Genomic DNA, 18,758 nt, shown 5'->3' with positions numbered 1-18,758 from the left:
AAAGATCGATGAGCACATTAATATATAAGGTTCTGCAAGCATACAGACAAAACAGTACTTTTTTTTTTTAAGATTTTATTTATTTATGTGACAGAGGGAGAGATCACAAGTAGGCAGAGAGAGGAGGAAGCAGGCTCTCCACTGAGCAGAGAGCCCGATGCGGGGTTCGATCCCAGGACCCTGAGATCATGACCTGAGCTGAAAGCAGAGGCTTAACCCACTGAGCCACCCAGGTGCCCCAAAAGTACTGTTTTCTTAGGAATTCCAGGATACTGGTTTCCAGAGGTAACATAATACCACAGCGGCACTACCGTTGAGAAAAACCACTTTTGCCAGAAGGAATCACTTTCAAGAAAGCAGCAATCCAGAAGGAAAGCAGAGGCAGAGCTAGTTTTCAGCTATAAAGGAAATGGGTGGATAAACAGGAGGGGCAGCAGGTATCTGGCAACAAAAGAGAAGGAAAGAAAAAAAAAAAAAAAAGAGCCACTGAGAGAAAGCTACAGGACCAAGTAAATGTTTGAGAAAAGAAATCTTAGTAAGTTTGAAGGCAAAAAGGAAGGCACTCACATAAAGAAAAGTTAAATTAGATGCTAGATAAGGTGAAGGGAGTGAGGGAGCATAAAGAACTAACTGAGGACCAGTGGGAAGAAATTTTTTAAAAATATGAGTTCCACGGGTGCCTGGGTGGCTCAGTTGGTTTAAGCATCTGCCTTCGGCTCAGGTCATGATCCTGGGGTTCTGGGATCAAGCCCCATATCAGCTTCCCAGTCAACAGAGAAACTATTTCTCCCTTTCTCTCTGCCCCTGTCCCCATTGCTCATGCTCGCTCTCTCTCGCTCTCAAATAAAATCTTTAAAAAAAGTAATTAAAAATGAGTTCCAGAAAAAAGAATAAGCATATTTTCCTCACCATAAAATACCCCTCACTAAAAGAGCATTCATTTTCAACTGCTTGTAAGGCCTTATAAATGGCAGACAAGGCTTTAAGAACAAGACTAGGCTAGGCAGGTTTTTTTTTTTTAAATCCAAAACAGCTTCAAAGTTTTACAAATCTATTTACCAATTAACATGTGGTTTATAACCTCAAAGACTATTTATTTTTGTTCATCATTTTTAAGATTTATTTATTTATGACAGAGACAGAGAGAGAGCATGCATGTGCACACGGAAGTGAGGTGGAGGGGCAGAGGGGGAGAGAAAGAGAATCCTCAAGCAGACTCTCCACTTGAATGTGGAACTGGATATGGGGCTCAATCCCAGGACCCTGAGATCATGACCTAAGCCAAAATCAAGAGTCAGAGCTTAACCGACTAAGCCACCCAGGTGCTCCTTGCCAATCATTTTATACCACATAGTCAAAAGGCATTCCAATTAGCATTCAATTTATAATATGCTATTATTTCAAATAAAAAATCAGACTTTATTCTGATATGCTGTAAAAAATAGGAGAGAGTGTCTGGGCACCTGGGTGGCTCAGTGGGTTAAAGCCTCTGCCTTCAGCTCAGGTCATGATCTCAGGATCCTGGGATACAGCCCCGCATCAGGCTCTCTGCTCAGTGGAGAGCCTGCTTCCTCCTCTCTCTGCCTACTTGTGATCTCTCCCTGTCACATAAATAAATAAAATTTAAAAAAAAAAAAAAAAAGTACTGTTTTGTCTGTATGCTTGCAGAACCTTATATATTAATGTGCTCATCGATCTTTGGATAGACTCCCCCCATCTCTCTCTGCCTGCCTCTCTGACTACTTGTTATCTCTGTCAAATAAATAAATAAAATCTTAAAAAAAAAAAAAAAAAAAAAAAAGGAGAGAGTATTATATGCCATTTTTACTTGACCAGATAGGGAAAATATAAATGTTTAAATGAATATAATTATGACAAATCATTTCAGGATACTTTTTCAATTTCTTATAAAAAAGAAAAAAATCTTCAAATAAGCACAAGTTTTCTTATGTGCCCTTTCAGAAACAGGGTCCTACTGGGGTGCCTGGGTGGCTCATTCGGTTGAGCATCCAACTCTTGATTTTGGCTCAGGTTATAATCTCAAGGTACTGAGATCAAGCCCAGCAGCAGGCTCCATACACGCAGAAAGCAGCTGGCTTGAGATTCTCTCCCTCGCCCTTTGCCCCTCCCCCTTTGCCCCTCCCCCACCTCACTTCCTCTCTCTCACAAATAAATAAATCTTCAGGGGGGAAAAAAAAAAAGAGAGAGAGAGAGAGAGAGAAGAGAGAGAGAGAAACAAAGTCCTACAAATGGGGGGGGGGGGGGCACAGAGCCAGGTGGGGCATGTAACAAGGTTTTCTCTAATTTAAATAACCTAATAAGCCACAATTTAGAGCTATATACCTAAAATTTGCCAATTTCAATTTGGAAATTTACTATTCAGCACCACAAAGGGAGGTCACAGAGAGGTAAAAGATATAACTGATACATTCATTAAACTTCCTGGCCTTCCACCTTTCCAACTGCCATATCCCTAATCAAGGAGGTAATTACATTTTAAAATTGGTAAGAATCATTCAACTTAGGCCACAAATACTACGTTTGGGGTGCAAAACTAGCAGGTTACAGCAATTTCATTTTACCCACCTGGAAATAAGGACTTAAGCTCAAAACGTCAAGATGGAATACTACCACTTCTTTTAACTGGGTCTACTGCATCAAGTTGCCAAGCAATACCCATCAGAGTACAAGACATTATCAGCATTTCTGATTCAATCACCATAAATATCAGAAGGCCAACCAAAACATCAATTCAATCATAAACAGAGTTGCTACCTTTAGACTTGCACATGCTCTCTGGCTCAACACACACATCTTAGCTGTAATAAGCAGCAGCCTGAATCCCTCTGGACCCAGTGAAACAAAATACAGACAACATATCCAAAACTTAAAACTTTCAGAAATAGCTGAAACATTTAAGACTCTTATAATAAATACCTCTTACTACATGCAGAGCTTTCTTTCCCCTCAATAAAAATGTAAACTCTTCTCTCTTAACTATACTTAACGGGTTACTAAACAAATCCTACGAGATACTTTTCAGAAAAAGTATTCCTGATTGCGCAGCATTTGATACTTTTCATACTGAGGCTCTTATTATTAGGTCTGCTATGAGACCTTGGAAAGTCATTTAATATATCTGTGCTTCAGTTTTCTCACTTTCCAACCTCAAGGTAAACTCTATCTGAATTAAACATTTATTACTTCTATAGTAAATTAAAGTATACAAAAAGTACCTTATATTAAACACTGAAAACGCTTATACTTTTGTATCACAGTCAGCGGGCTTTATTTAACCTTGTAAGAGAAAAATGTAAGGAATAATTTGCCCTATGTATCTTTCTCTTAATTACAACATAAGGAATTTATTTTTAAAAAATGCTTCCGTTGAAAACTCTTAAGTTCTTAATTTTTAACAGATGGTGGCGGGTTTGATCCCACAATATTCATAACAAGGCAAACAACAAAGCCTAAGGTCCTTTAACACTGGAGACAAAAAGAAGGAAATATTTACTTGCATTACTGGGCATATAATCAAATCACTCTTCTTTTAAAATTTAGAAAACTACCTTTTTTGTATGTGGCAGATAAGCCCAGGGAGCAACAGGTAAGAAGAAATAAAGTTTAAAAACTGGGAAAAAATTATTTAATAAAAAAAGTAGAGGGTGCCTGGGTGGCTCAGTTAGTTGGGCGACTAGTTCGGGTCATGATTCCGGAATCCCAGAATTGAGTCCTGCATCGGGATCCCAGCTCTGCGGGGTGTCTGCTTCTCCCTCTGACCTTCTCCCCTCTCATGCTCTCTCTCACTGTCTCTCTCTCAAACAGATAAAATCTTTAAAAAAAAAAAAATTGGAGAACAACAATGATGGTGTGAATCCTTCAAATTCCTGCATCCAGATTATGCTGTCCACAGGGTTCAGCTTTGGGGTTCTTCCATGTCCTTTTTAAATCCTTTCCAAGATTACACAGAGAAAGTCTTTTCTCTCAAGTTTTTAATCTAATGCTCTATCAATAATACGACCTAATAAATGCAGTAACATCTTACTTCTTCAGATAGATTAGTAGTACACTTGGTTTAGATGCTTTTTGGTCTAGAAGGAGAATGGGCGAGACAACTCCTGCAAGCTCCCGACAGCTTTGTAATTATACTGTATCTCTGTCGTTTCTTTTCCAATTTCTTCTCAGTCCTGCTCCCAAATATCTTTCAGACAGGTCAGAAACACTATGAGTCCTGTGAGGAAATGTTTGTGGATCCAATAAAAGTAGAGCCCTTCTCCCGGCTCCATTCAGTTCTCATGATCACTTTTAAGATTGTACCCAGTAAACAAAATAGATGGATTCAATCTTAAACAGCTCCCTCATCAGAGGAAGCCCAGGGTAGAACTGCAGCTGCAAAAAGCATCCCTTTAAACCATCCCCAACTACCTACAGCAACACAAAGTTAAACTAATTCCCAATGACAAAAGGTTTCTGTGTGCATTCATTCTGATCAACCCTAGGAATCAGTGTGTGAAGCTCAAGGAATAAAAAGGCACCTCCCCAAGCCATGAAACTTTTTTTTTCCACCCCAAATATTCTCAATGAAAGTTCTCTTGTCAACCAAGAGGTGAGAGTTAACAACAACAAAACACTAGCAGAATTATAGGTTCCAGCACCACATCCCAGCGGTCCTTGCTCTCCGTTGTCACGGACTCAGATGCAGTTTCCCACTTTTCCTTTCACCCTTCTCCCCTTACTCTCCAAGATTCTCACTCAAGAAAACCAAATTCACATTCTCAGACCGCTGGTAAAATAAAGGGCGAAACTGCAATTACTAAGGAGGAAGAAAAGGAAAGATCTTTCCGAAGCAGAAGGGAACGAGAACCATGGTTTCCACTACAACGGCAATGTAAATGCCAGTCTTGTCTCATCAGGATATGGGGGGGGGGGGGGCGCCCATGTGGGGTACCAAAAAAGATGTGCAGTGTGTGTGCACTCGGAGCTCTCGGGGCAGGCAGAGACAAGGGAACAGAAAGTAAGAAAACCTGTGCTTTCCCTGCTTTCTTCTACTCTTCCCCGTCCAAGAGAGGAAGCTGAAGAAACTGGGGGGAGGGGCGGGATGTTATCGTTCTCCTATTGGGGGTACACACCACAAGCCTGGGGGTTCCTTCAGCTACCCCCAGTTTGGAAGTCCATTGAGATAAGGGGAAACCCCTAAACGTAACCCACCTTCGTTCAAAAAATAAAGTAAGGGGGGATGATTAGATCCAGATGGAGAGCCCCTGAAAGCGCCCCCAGGTCGCTCATCCTCATTAACCAGCGGAAGGGCTGGGATAAAGGGGATGGAGGGTCCGAGGGGTGGTCAGGGAAAAGGCCCCACCCCCCGACTTAGGAGGGAAGGGGAGCCAGCTACCAGCCGTCCCCTCCCTCCCCGCACCTCCCCCCTAGGCCACCCCCTCTGGTTCCCCCCTTCCTTTCCTCCGGAGCCCGAGGCAGCCGCGGGGGAGGCGGCTGCTCCTTCCTCCCCTCACCCACTCCGCCCCCACCCCCACTTCGCTCCCACCTCCCGCCCGCCACGGGCCCGTTACCTGCTCGTCGAAGCGGCTGACCACGGCCTGGACCCATTCCACCGGCCTGTGCGCGGCCATGTCCTCCCCGCGGCCGGGGGGCGGCGGAGGGACGGGCCGGCCGGCGCCCAGGGCCGGGAAGAGGGCGGGGAGCGGGGGCCGAGGTGAGGGCAGAGGCGAGGAGAGGGTCTGAGGAGTGCAGGCTCCCAACGTTCCCACGGGGGTGGGGATGGGGGGCCTGCGCCGAGCCGGGAGGGGGACAGGGGAAGGGGGCGTTGGCGAGGAGGCAGGGGGAAGGGGGACGGGGGAGGGGGACCCGGGGAGGGGAGGGGGCCTCTTGGTCGCTCTCCCCACTAGCGCCGTCTCCCCACAGCCATCACAGTCCGAGACGCCGCCATGACACCCCACCGGAAGTGGGATCCTTTCCACGGCCCGGGGAGAGGGAGAGCGAGCGAGCTAGAGATTGAGAGCGCGGCTGGGAAAGGGGAGGGGGAAGCGAGAGGGAAGGGGGCCTGCCGCGCATGCGCCCGCGCCGGCCGGTTTCATTAATGAAAAAGCGAGTCCTCCTGGAGGTGACGTCACCTAACTCCTCCGGGCCCGGAGGCGTGCGTCCCTCTTCGCCGCCGGGCTCACCTACACTCCAGTTCTGGGTTCAGCCGGGGAGAGTCCGAGCTGACCCGGGAGCATCCGTTCGCATCCCCACCGCCACAAGAGGCTTCCCCTCCCCCGCCGGCCTCCGGGTTTGGATTGCTCCCCGGGTTGGAAGTTAGGACACCCTAGGGCTAGCGTTTCTCCCAGCGCGCAGATCTCTGCCGCTCTTCTGGGGGAGTCTGTGCAGAGTTCCTCTCTGCCTTACGCTCTCACAAAAAATAAAGCACACAACCTCATGTTTCCAGGTCCTTCGAAGCTAGTAAAAACTGGGGAGAAACAGGTAAGAGTCAGGCCAAGAGAGATTCAATTTTTTTTTTTTTTTTTTTTTTTTAACGGTCTCTTAAATCCCACTGCTAGACCCGAAGGCAAAGTGCTCAGACTCCGGAATGAAGTCCGGACTTCCTCTGCTGAACTGATAGGCACCCAAGTTAATAAAACTAATGCACAGTTGATAATAGGTACATGTTGCACCATCCTCGATGATCCCCTAAGGGCTTCCCAATGCATTACTGATTCAACGCTCCTCATCTCGCTTAAATCTTTCAATGAGCTTTTCCAATAGGTATTACCCTCATCTGACTGATGAGGGTGGGTCACAGGAAGTTCTGAGATTTGCTTGAACTCCGTAGGTAGTCAGGATACAAACCCAGGTGGTTTGACTCCAAAAACAATAGAGATAGGCTATGGCTCTCCGGAAACAAAGACATTCCCTAAGCCCCTAAAACCACAGTTGAAATGATTTCAAGTGAAATAGGTCATGAAATTGGTTTTCCAGGAAGAGAATTACATCCAAAACAATGATCTATCTATATTGGACGTGCACTTTGGAGTGAGCTATTTTTAAGATTATCTTCAATACACTTTACTTAGGATATCTTAAAATTAGTTTAGATATTCTGAGCACACACTAATTAGCCAGTTAGGCCACATGGAATGATAGTAACTGGATGACAAGGCAGAGAAAAACTAGTACTTTACATTTACCACAAAAAATTCCTCTACACCAGGATCCCATGCAGAGAGAGATCCACGAGAGAAGTTTCCAATCTGCTGGCTGGTGACTGTCCAAAATACATATTAAATTAATATTTCATTCCACTAGAACAAGAGGATAGGGTCTAGGTCGTTCTGTAGTCCTTTTTTTTTTTTTAAGATTTTATTTATTTATGTGACAGAGAGAGTGGGATCACAAGTAGGCAGAGAGGCAGGCAGAGGGAGGGAGAAGCAGGCTCCCCACCAAGCAGAAAACTACTCAGGCGCCCCTGTAGTCCATTCTGTAAGGATGCAACATGAATACCAACTGATTTCTTTTAGATGATGTCAGAAATGATGGTGACAATACTGAAGAAAAGGATAAATATTAAATGAATATCCATCTATGCCTTTCCCAGCTAAGACCCCTAAAAAGCTCTCATTCATACCTCCAGAGACTATCCCAATGCCTCCACTGCACTGCTAACTGTCCAGACCCACAATCTTCCTTTCCTTTTCTCATGCTTCCTCTGAAAGTTCCTAATTACTTTCTTGTTGCCATGGCTCTTTGTCTGTCTATTCCCCTTCATTTTAGCTAGCCTGGATGCAAATGGCTAAACCCTCAGCTCCCTTGGCTCCACTGGCATTCCATTCCTGAGGTCCCTTTGTGCTTTTCTTTCCTCTCTTCTGGTTCCCCGATTCCCCATTCCTAACTCTAGGGTAAGAACACTCAAACTTCAAGCCTTGGCCCTCTGCTCTTGCTTTACTCAGGCTCCAGCCAGCATTAATTCACTAATTCATCCTAATCTGAGTTTCCTGTCCTGTTGCCTCCACTGACTGCCAAGCCTCTCCTAACACTCCAAGTTCCTCTCCAATTAAAATCATTCAATTCTGCTGAATTAATATTGAGCACCCAAGCACCTATTATATATATACCATGCTCTGTGTCAGGCAGTACATAGTACAGCAGGAATTCTAAACAAGAATGCCAGAGAGGATAATGCATAGAGACTGTGGTTAACTAAGAAGCACAAGCACCCTGCCCCACCCAGTTAAAGGGGCAGCTGTCACTCAGCTTGAGTCAATTACTGCCAAGCAGGAATATTGACACAGTGTTGCTAGATCTTTCCCTTAATCAAGAGAAGCTGGAAATCTGAATTACATGTAAACTTTTCTCATTTTTACACAGCACAGTCAATTCACATTGTTTAAAACCTTGTGCAGCCAAACGAAATAGGTCTGCTATCTGAATGTAGCCCACGGAGCACCAGTTTGTCTAACTCTGGTCTAGCGGAAAGACATGGCTTCAGTGGAGAACAGAATTAGATCTTGTCCTAACATTCCAGTTCTGCACTGTCCATCATAAGAGTGTTCAGGGGAACTACTAGCGTTTGCTATAGTTTTAAAGGTATCACGCTTGTCAAGTATATTAAATAAAAAACAGTAAAATTAATGAAAATAAAATGCATTGCTCTCCGTTGTTTCTTAGTCACAGGCCAGTCTCTGTCAATTCTGTCTCCAAGTGTCTTGTTCCAGGAACATTCACTGCACTCTACCCATGCCCCACACCTCCAGGATCCCAAGGAGGGCCAGGCACCTCAGAACTGAGGCACCCATTTTCCCAGCTGCTGGGAGCCTTAGTGGCCCACAGCTCTTCTCTGAATCCCTTTCCAGAAATTGCCCTTTGTAAGAGAGCTACCTCATGCCAGGTCAACCAGCCTCAGGAGAAACTGCACAAATGGCTGGAAGATGTGGGCCCCACCGTGGAACCATCCTAAAGTACTCCAGAGCCCTCGTCAGAGATCAGTTCCCAGGGGGTCAGGAAGAGGATTTGCAGTGATTGCATTTATTTCACCTTCTCTTTCTGCTTTGTTCTGCTCCTTTAGTTCTTCACAGTGTTGATCCCAAGCGTAAAATTTCCCTCTTGCAAATCTCTCTTTCTGAGCTGGTTTTCCATCTAAACTAATTAGTCCCATGAGTGTGGTCTGGTCCAGTGGAGCTGAATCACCTGCTGGCCACCTGGCAGTGAGACCCCAGGTGAAGCCCTTGATGGGCCCCGCATGCTGTAGCTATGCAGCTGTGAAGACTGTCAACCATGCGGATGGAGTGGGAAGGGATAGATGGGCTATAATACCAGTGCAAGAATGCACGGGTAGATGTCATCTACCAGGCACTTTCTTATATAGGGGAGAAACAGAAATTTAAGAACTCTGATACTGGACAGCTATTGATGGAGTAAGACAATGAAAAGTTGAGGGTGGTTAATCACCAGTTAAAAGCTAAAGCTAGGGGCACCTGGGTGGCTCAGTGGGTTAAAGCCTCTGCCTTCGGTTCAGGTCATAATCCCGGGGTTCCTGGGATTGAGCCCCACATCGGGCTCTCTGCCCCTTGGGGAGCCTGCTTCCCCCTCTCTCTGCCTGCCTCCCTGTCTACTTGTGATCTCTGTCAAATAAATAAATAAAGTCTTTAAAAAAAAATAAAGGCTAAGGCTAGAGTGTCACCTCAGGAATATATAGATGGGGGGAGGGCAGAAATGCTGAGAATCGGGCCCAGAATTTCATTTTAAGAATAGTAGCACTCCAAACAGGTTGAATTCACAGCCACGGCAAGTCTTCCATGTCAAGGTCAGTGCCATGGTTAGAAAGAAGTGGGATCCTGACACTTTTGGGCATCTGGGTTGATAGACTTGGAAACCTTAAAACCCTATATTGCCCCGAACACTCTGGGTTCGTAGAAGTGCCCCACTCCCCCTGCTTGAAAATGTAAAAGTATCTACCTTGCAAGGCAACATACATCCTCCCTAGGATCCTCCTGGCCCTCTCCTCCTGTCTGCCAGACCAGTAACTGAAATCAAGTCACAGAATAACCCCACTGTGCAGATGCTGGACTGGCCAAAGAAGGAGAGGTACTATCATGAAGGAGCTAAAAGAGTTTGCTAACTGTACATACCTTCAGAGCCTATGTACGGGATTGGGTCCCCAGGTACTAAACTGGGGAGGGAGGATGGAGGAGATGAACATAATGCTAGACAAAGCAGAGTTTATTGGTATGAACGTGTCCCTGTACTATGGTATTTACAATCCTAGCAAGCTCCCATGAAATAATGCTAACAGGTCACTAGGAGGTTTCCAGGAAGCTTAGAGAAAGCAATGACCCATACTAGGTAAAACAGAAAGGACAGAGCCATCATAGCAGGGAATAAAAGAAGGTAGCAAAAGACTCAGAAGAAGGCATGCTAGAGTGGACGTACCATGTACATCCCACCAGCTGACTACATTGTGCCCTTTAGCACAAGCAATAAGGAGTAGGCTAGTGGAAGAGACATCAGCATCACTGAGAAGCTCAGTGGTGCCTCCCCTCCGCACCAGGGCTAATGGCAGGTGATTCTGTTTCAGAGCGAGGCTCTGAGACAGCAGTAGGTTTGATGGGATCTTGAAGAAATAGAGCCCAGGTGGCAACACTTAACCAACAGAAGCAAGGTTAAGCAGCATTGTCATGAATGGTCCAATTCGAGTGGCAGCTTAGGGGACATAACCCCTAGCAGAGAGGTATGGGGATAATCAATAGAACACCACATCCCGAGACGCAGCAGACACGGGAAGCCGGCAGGGTTCAATGTGTACACCTTTTAAAACTCAAGGATGAATGAAGAGGAGACTGAGGGAACCTGCCCCAGTGAAAAGCGATAGTCCCTTGCCTGGTTTCTGGACCTTAGCCAGTTTTCAGACCCAGAACCTGATGACTAAAGAAGACTGTGTTCCCAGCAAGAATATAGGAAAAGGAGTCCTCTGGTCCTCCCAGAATGTATAATTAAAAAAGACATACTTGGTAGTTGGCAAAAGCCTCACAGTTGTCCCTTGGCCTGTGGGATAAGCGCAGGCATAATGGAGAAGGCCAAGTAAAAGCTTCTGAAGTTGCCCAACTCCCGGCAAAGCCAAGACTAAATTTTTCCAAAATTTATAACCCTCGAAGAATGCAGAGATAAGAGTGCCATGCCCAGAGTGCCACAGTGGCAAGGGTGGAGACTTTGCAAGAGCCTAACAGCATGGGCCCCTACTCGCCAAGGCTGATCTAGCCACTGATGCCACCAAGTGCCTAACCTGCCAGCCACAGACACCAAATAAGATCCTACTAGGACACCATCCCTCAGGAAAACAACCAGGCTGTTGATGCCAAAATGACTTCTTCTACCCTAGAAGGAACAGTAATTTGTCTGGACTGGAATAGAAACATTCTGGGTATGGATTTGCTCTTCCTTTCCCACAAAATTTGGTGGTAGTTTTCAGCCAGCACCTCTAAGGACCCACAGAATGTTTGATCCACTGACACAGGATCCTGTGGAACATACCACTGGACCAAAGAAACATCCTTAAAGTGAAACAGGTGTGCAGTGGGCCCATGACCATGAAATCCATTGGTCCTAGAATATACCATAGAATATAGCCAGGAACTGCTGGGCCAGTGGGGAGATGGAACGGCCATTTGAGGCCCAGCTGAGAGAGGATGGCGTACCATCCTCCAGGACAAAGAATGTACCCTAATCAGTGACAATTAGTTAATACCGTGGCCCCAAAAGTTAGAATTCATGGATCTGGGAGCTGAAAGGTGGAAGGGGTGGCCCTGGTTAACCGGGTCACTGGGTCATCCCCAGTGAACCGTCAGGGGAATTTATGTTTCCCATCTCCACAACTGTGGGCTATGCAGGTCTAGAGGTCCTGGTTCCCAGAGGGGGGAACACTACCAAGAGAGGACACAGCAATAATTGCACTAAACTTTAAACTATGGTTGCCTCCCAGTCACTTTGGGCTGCTCATACTAAGACACCAGCAGGCAAGGAAAGGGGTCACCTTCTAATCAGGGATAATCAACTCCGATCATCAGGAAGAGGTAGAGCTATTACACAGTGGGAAGCAGAGAGAAGTATGTTTGGGGATCCCCTGAGACATCTCTTGATTCTCCTCTGTTCAATTAGAATGGTAAATAGTCAAGTGCAGCAGCTACATCTGAAAAGAGCACGGTGATGAGGGGCTCAGACCCTCTAAGGGATGTGGGTTCAGGTCGCGTTACCACAAAAGCCACTGAGAGTAGCAGAGATGCTAGCTTAGGGTCAGGGGAATCTACAAAGGGTAGAGAAGGAAGATGATTAATGGAGGGCTATAACCCTACTAATCTTACTGGTGTACATTTCCCCAGGTTAAGAGATAACCAGAATCTTGTAAAAGCTGTTCCCGGAAAAGAACCACATTACCCAAGGTCATACCTGCTCCCCAAGAAAGCCCACTTCCAGTCTAGGAAACCACCCCCTTTCTGTAGGTCCTTAAAGGCCTGGCCTTTTTTTTTTTTTTAAGATTTTAATTACTTATTTGACAGAGATCACAAGTAGGCAGAGAGGTAGGCAGAGAGAGAGGAGGAAGCAGGCTCCCCGCTGAGCAGAGAGCCTGACACAGGGCTCAATCCCAGGACCCCGGGATCATGACCTGAGCCAAAGGCGGAGGCTTTAACCCACTGAGCCATCCAGGCGCCCCAAGGCTTGGCCTTTTATCTCAAGATGGGAGTACTATGAAGGTCTTCTCAGCTCTGAAGCTCTTTGGTTGGTTGGTTGAAGCCTTTAGTTGAAACTATGTCTTAGTTTGACTTCTCCTTCCAGCCAAACCTGAGTTTGCCCTGCCCAGGTGTTAATACTGAAGGCACTGCACAATGAACTTCATGGGCACAACTCCGTCTCAGAGGCAGTTTTCACCTAGGACATTTGGGGTCAAATAACAGCACCACCTCTTATTAGCTAATGACTTTAGCAAGTTAATTCCCCGCTGTAAGCCTCACTTTCCACATCTATCAAGTGGAACAATAACAGAAGTACCTAGCCGTCCTAAGGGTTAAACAACATGCTTGCAAGAGGTTTGGAGAAGCACCCGGCATCCAGTAGATATTTCCCAGCTGGGGAGAGGAATAGTCAAAGAGCTGAAACAGAAAAGATTTGTGTGACTCCTGAAAGAAAAGAATAGCAATGGAAAGAGAGGGGAGTTTGTATGTGTTAGAAAAGGTTCAGGGAGCACTTTGGTGGACAGAGATAAACCACACACCATCTTTCTTTCCTTTCTCCCCTAAGTTTGTTCTGAGGGAACAATGTGACCACGTTTTTTTTTTGTTTTTTTTTTTAAAGATTTTATTTATTTATTTGACAGAGAGAGATCACAAGTAGGCAGAGAGGCAGGCAGAGAGAGAGAGAGAGAGAGGAGGAAGCAGGCTCCCCGCTGAGCAGAGAGCCCGACGCGGGACTCGATCCCAGGTCAATGTGACCACGTTTTAAAAAAAAAATCAACGAGGGATACCTGGATGGCTCAGTCAGGTAAGTGTCTGCCTTTGGCTCAGGTCATGATTCTGGAATCAAGTCCTGACATAGGGCTCCCGGCTCAGCGGGGAGTCTGCTTCTCCCCTGCTTGTGCATTCTCTCCCAAATAAAAGAAATCTTAAAAAAAAAAAAAAAAAAAAAAAAAAAAAAAAAAAAAAAACAATGAAATTCCACACCTTCCCAGGCTCTTTCTTCTGAAGTTGGCCAGTTGATGCAATTCTGCCAATGAGATATAAGGAGAACTAGTGAATGAAGTTTAAAAAACAAAAACAAAAACAAAACTGTTGTTTTCCTGATTGAAAAGAGAGGGACTCAGTTGACATGCAGGAAGCTTTTGTTTGTAATTCTTCTACCCCTCCCCTTCAAGATGAAGCAGCCATTTTGCAAAAGATAAAAACTAAAGGCAGCCAGGGGGCCCTGCCACTGGTGAGAACAGGGATCCCTGCCTGAACGGTTTGCATTAGATAAAGGAAGGCGCCATCTTCTTACGCATGCGCATACGGGTTTCTGTTCTGTGCTCCTGAATGCGACCCTCATTAAGAGCAGTGGATAGGGAGTGCCTGGGTGGCTCAGTGGGTTAAGCCTCTGCCTCCTTTTCGGGTCATGATCCCAGGGTTCTGGAATCGAGCCCTGCATGGGGGCTCTGTGCTTAGTGGGGAGCCTGGTTCCCCCCTCTCTCTGCCTACTTGTGACCTCTCTGTCTGTCAAATAAATAAAATCTTAAAAAAAAAAAAAAAAAAGAGCAGTGGATAGTAAGAAATGGAAGGAGGGCGTGGGCCTTAGGAGCTGCGGTTGGAGACCTAGAGGACACGGACACGTGACTTAATGAAGTGTGATTGTGAGTTGTAAATGGCATAATGTCCATAGGAATTATCTTCATTTTTAATTACTAGGTTCTTTCTCTGGATGCAGTATCACCCCCAAACTGGGCCACATGAGGCCTAGGACTGATTTGGGTTAATCATTAAATACCGCTGTCATTGGGGTGCCTAGGTGGCTCAGTTGGGTAAAGCTGTGCTTCCACTTAGGTCATGATCTTGGGTTCCTGGGATGGGGTTTCCTGTTCAGCAGGAACTCTGCTTCTCCCTCTCCCGCTCCCCCTGCTTGTGCTTGCTCTCCCTCTCTCTCTTTCAAATAAATAAATAAAATCTTTAAAAAATAAGTCATTCAAGTAGTAGTATCATTAGAACTACTATAATGAGATACTGAAATAGGAACCCATGTACTAGGCGTAGGGAGAATGAGAGATGGAAATGGATTCTATCACGTCTTCACTCTTTTTTTGTGACCCTGAAATAGTTTGTCTATCCTCTGAAGCCCTCTTTTAGCCAGACAGAAGACAAATACTGCATGGTATCACTTATATGTGGAAACAAAACAGGTGTGCCTGAGTGGCTCAGTGGTCAATTGTCTGCCTTCCGCTAAGGTCATGATCGCGGAGTCCTAGGATTGAGCTTCTCATTAAGGGGGCCTGCTTCTCCCTTTCCCACTCCCGCTGCTTGTGTTCCCTCTCTTGCTGTCTCTCTGTCAAATAAGTAAAATCTTAAAAAAAAAAAAAAAACCCAAAACAAAAAACTCAAACTCGTAGAAGTAGAGAATAGATGGTGCTTGCGGGGTTGGGTGGGAGTGTGGGGAGATGTTGATCAAAGGTTACAAACTCAGTTTTAGGATGAATGATTTCTGGGGATCTAATGTACAGCCTGGTGACTATATTTAATAATACTGTATTTATACTTGAAGTTTGCCAAAAGAGATCTTAAACATTCTCACACACACACAAAAAAAATCGTGAGGTGATAGATGTGTTAATCAACTTGATTACAGTAATCATATATATATATATCTCAAATCCTCACATTGTATGCTTAAAATATATTTCAGTTTCATTTGTCAATGAATTTATAATTTGTCAATTAGACCTGAATAAAGTGGGGGTGGAGGAAGCCTGTCATATCCTCTCATGACTGATCTTGCCCTGGCCACACCAGTCCTCGTGCCTCTGACCTATAAAGCATTCATGGTGGGGCACCTGTCAAGCTCAGTCAGAAGAACATGCAACTCTTTTTTTTTTTTTTTAAAGATTATTTATTTATTTATTTGACAAAGAGAGATCACAGTTAGGAAGAGAGGCAGGCAGAGAGAGAGAGGAGGAAGCAGGCTCCCTGCTGAGCAGAGAGCCCGATGTGGGACTCAATCCCAGGACCCTGAGATCATGACCTGAGCCGAAGGTAGCAGCTTAACCCACTGAGCCACCCAGGCGCCCTGAACATGCAACTCTTGACCTCAGGGTCATGAGGTTGAGCCCTACATTGGGTGCAGAGATTACAAAAATAAATAAATAAACCTTTTTTTTTTTTTTTAAGCACTAATAGTCATCTTGTCTCCATCTCAGGTGTGCTAGGTTTCTAGGTTCTAGCAATACCAAGCCACTGGGGAACTGTAATAAATTTGTTTGCGTAATTAATCAAAGGGGAGCAGCTGGAAACAATTAATTACTGGCTAATTGTTATCAACTGCCTAGGTAATAAATGCTACTTATTATGAGGCCTCATCTTACATGAGTGTTCCTTCTGGTTTAGTCATTAAAAGGTGAATTATAAGCAGCTGAAAAAGAAATGTTTTTCCTCCAGTTTTTGGTGATATAGGTAGTCTCCCAAGCTTTGGTTTCAGAGAATTCTGCTTCTATTATTCATTTCTTCATTCATTCATGAATGTCTCTTGCAGCTAAGTGTTACACAGGGCTTATAAGAGAAGAGTCAATCTTTGCACTGAAGAAGTGTAGTTATGAAAGGTAAAACAGGTCTCTAAATAACTATACTAGGTGACAAAACCACGAAAACTTCAAGAAGTGTTTGCAAGATGTCAGGCACTATGCTATGCACTTACATGCAGTATCATTTTTAAAATTTTTAAAAAGGAGCACTTGGCTCAGTCAGTTAAGTGTCTGACTTCGGCTTGGGTCATGATCCCAGCATCCTGGGATCAAGCCTCATGTCAGACTCCCTGCTCTGCGAAAACCTGCTTCTCCCTCCCCCACTTCCCCTGCTTGTGTTCCCTCTCTCACTGTCTCTCTTTCTGTCAAATAAATAAATAAAATCTTAAAAAAAATTATACAAGCATATGAGATGGATATTACTAGCCCCATATTACATATAACAGAGGCTCAAAAGGATTTAATAATATGTTCAGGTCACCTAGCTGTGACGTGATGAGGCTGATAGTTAAATTCAGTTCTGTCTGCAGTCCACCCCACCCTTTTAATCAGCATCCAGTATTGTCCAAAGAAGGTTTCTGGAACACTCATCTCTCCAAATGTTTCCTGGCCAGATGGGTTTGAGAAATGCTGTGCACGATAGCTCCTCATTGGCAAGTCACTGTGTGACTCTGAATTATAATCTAATAGTTTCGACTAGGGGTACCCAAAGCTTTTTTGGAGAAACACTCCTTTCAATAAAAAAAAAAAATGTAAGCACCCATGCCCAGGACAGGTTTATTTATTTACTTAAAAATTCTAGACATATTCTGGCCCGAGCCTGAGTCCTGGCCTCTCATCTTACTCTCCGAACAGCATGAGCTTCACCACCCACTCCACCTTCTCTTCCAACTATCGGTCCCTGGGCTCCATGCAGTCGCCCAGCCACCGGGTCCGGCCTGTCAGCAGCGCGGCCAGCGTCTATGCAGGCGCCGGAGGCTCAGGCTCCCGGATCTCCGTATCCCGCTCCACCAGCTTCCGGGGCGGTTGGGGGTCCGGGGGCCTGGCCACGGGGTTGGCCGCCGGGATGGCCAGGGGTCTGGCCGGCATAGGGGGCATGCAGGGCGAGAAGGAGACCATGCAAGACCTGAATGACCGCCTGGCCTCCTACCTGGAGAGGGTGAGGAGCCTGGAAGCAGATAATCAGAGACTGGAGGTGAAAATCCGGGAACACCTGGAGAAGAAGGGACCCCAGATCAGAGACTGGGGGCATTACTTCAAGACCATCGAGGAGCTGAGGTCTCAGATTTTTGCAAGTTCTGTGGACAATGCCCGCATCGTTCTGCAGATTGACAATGCCCGTCTTGCTGCTGATGACTTCAGAGTCAAGTATGAGACGCAACTGGCCATGCGCCAGTCCGTGGAGAGTGACATCCACGGGCTCCGCAAGGTCATCGATGACACCAATGTCACTAGGCTGCAGCTGGAGACAGAGATTGAGGCTCTCAAGGAGGAGTTGCTCTTTATGAAGAAGAACCATGAGGAGGAAGTAAAGGGTCTACAGAACCAAATTGCCAACTCCGGGTTGACCGTGGAGTTGGATGCCCCCAAGTCTCAGGACCTCAGCAAGATCATGGCAGACATCCAGGCCCAGTATGATGAGCTGGCTCGGAAGAACCAAGAGGAGCTGGACAAATACTGGTCCCAGCAGATTGAGGAAAGCACCACAGTGATTACCACATAGACCTCAGAGATAGGAGAGGCTGAGATGACCCTCACGGAGCTGAGACGTACCGCCCAGTCCTTGGAGATCAACCTGGATTCGATGAGAAACCTGAAGGCCAGGTTTCTGAGAACAGCTTCAGGGAGGTCGAAACCCGCTACGCCATGCAGATGGAGCAGCTCAACAGGGTCCTGCTGCACCTGGAGTCTGAACTGTCTCAGACCCCGGCAGAGGGGCAGCGCCAGGCCCAGGAGTACGAAGCCCTGTTGAATGTCAAGGTCAAGCTGGAGGCTGAGATCGCTACCTACCGTCGCCTGCTGGAAGATGGGGAGGACTTCAATCTCAGTGACGCCCTGGACAGCAGCAGCTCCATGCAAACCATCCAGAAAACCACTATACCCGCAAGACTGTGGACGGCAAGGTCGTGTCTGAGACCAATGACACCAAAGTTCTGAGGCGTTGAGGGAGCAGAAGCAGGGTACACTTTGGGGAGCAGGAGGCAAATAAAAAGTTCGAAGGTCAAAAAAAAAATTCTAGACATATTCTAAGGTATTCTTAATTTTTTTTATAATATATTACTTTTTGTTCTTCCTAAAATGTCTAATACTTGCAATATTATTAATGGTATTTATTATAAAAATATAAAATATTAATATTGTTTGTAATGATATTTTTACTAAGTGCATTGTGATTGGACTTGTTTTATTATTTTCTAGCATCTTAATTTATTGATCTTCTTAAAATTCTGGTTCTAAAGTTGAGTTTTTTAATGGCTATCAAAACTGAAAAGTTCTCTCTGAAACATATATATATATATATATA

General features: G+C 45.4%; 1 protein-coding gene and 1 pseudogene across 11 annotated transcripts in view; one reads left to right on the top strand and one right to left on the bottom strand.

Annotated features, from left to right (window-relative positions):
* Nucleotides 1–6,215, bottom strand: part of NF1 (neurofibromin 1) — a 255,085-nt gene extending 248,870 nt beyond the window's left edge. For 6 of the 10 annotated variants that reach the window (XM_082707293.1, XM_082707301.1, XM_082707298.1 and 3 more), the window contains exon 1: nt 5,568–6,023. In XM_082707293.1, the coding sequence (XP_082563419.1) occupies nt 5,568–5,627 (60 nt within the window). In that variant the 5' untranslated portion in view covers nt 5,628–6,023. Of the gene's footprint in view, nt 1–5,567 lie in introns of all 10 variants that reach the window. The other 4 variants (XM_082707296.1, XM_082707299.1, XM_082707300.1 and 1 more) reach the window with 2 other exon arrangements.
* A 10,830-nt stretch (nt 6,216–17,045) lies between these two features.
* On the top strand, nt 17,046–18,441 carry LOC309851502 (keratin, type I cytoskeletal 18 pseudogene; annotated as a pseudogene). The gene has a single exon. The product of its transcript is annotated as a keratin, type I cytoskeletal 18 pseudogene (transcript).
* Nucleotides 18,442–18,758: the final 317 nt, after the last annotated feature.

This window comes from Mustela nivalis (assembly GCF_964662115.1).
Source record: "Mustela nivalis genome assembly, chromosome: 17".
Taxonomy (NCBI): Eukaryota; Metazoa; Chordata; class Mammalia; order Carnivora; family Mustelidae; genus Mustela; species Mustela nivalis.
This window is presented reverse-complemented; position numbering and strand designations above follow the sequence as displayed.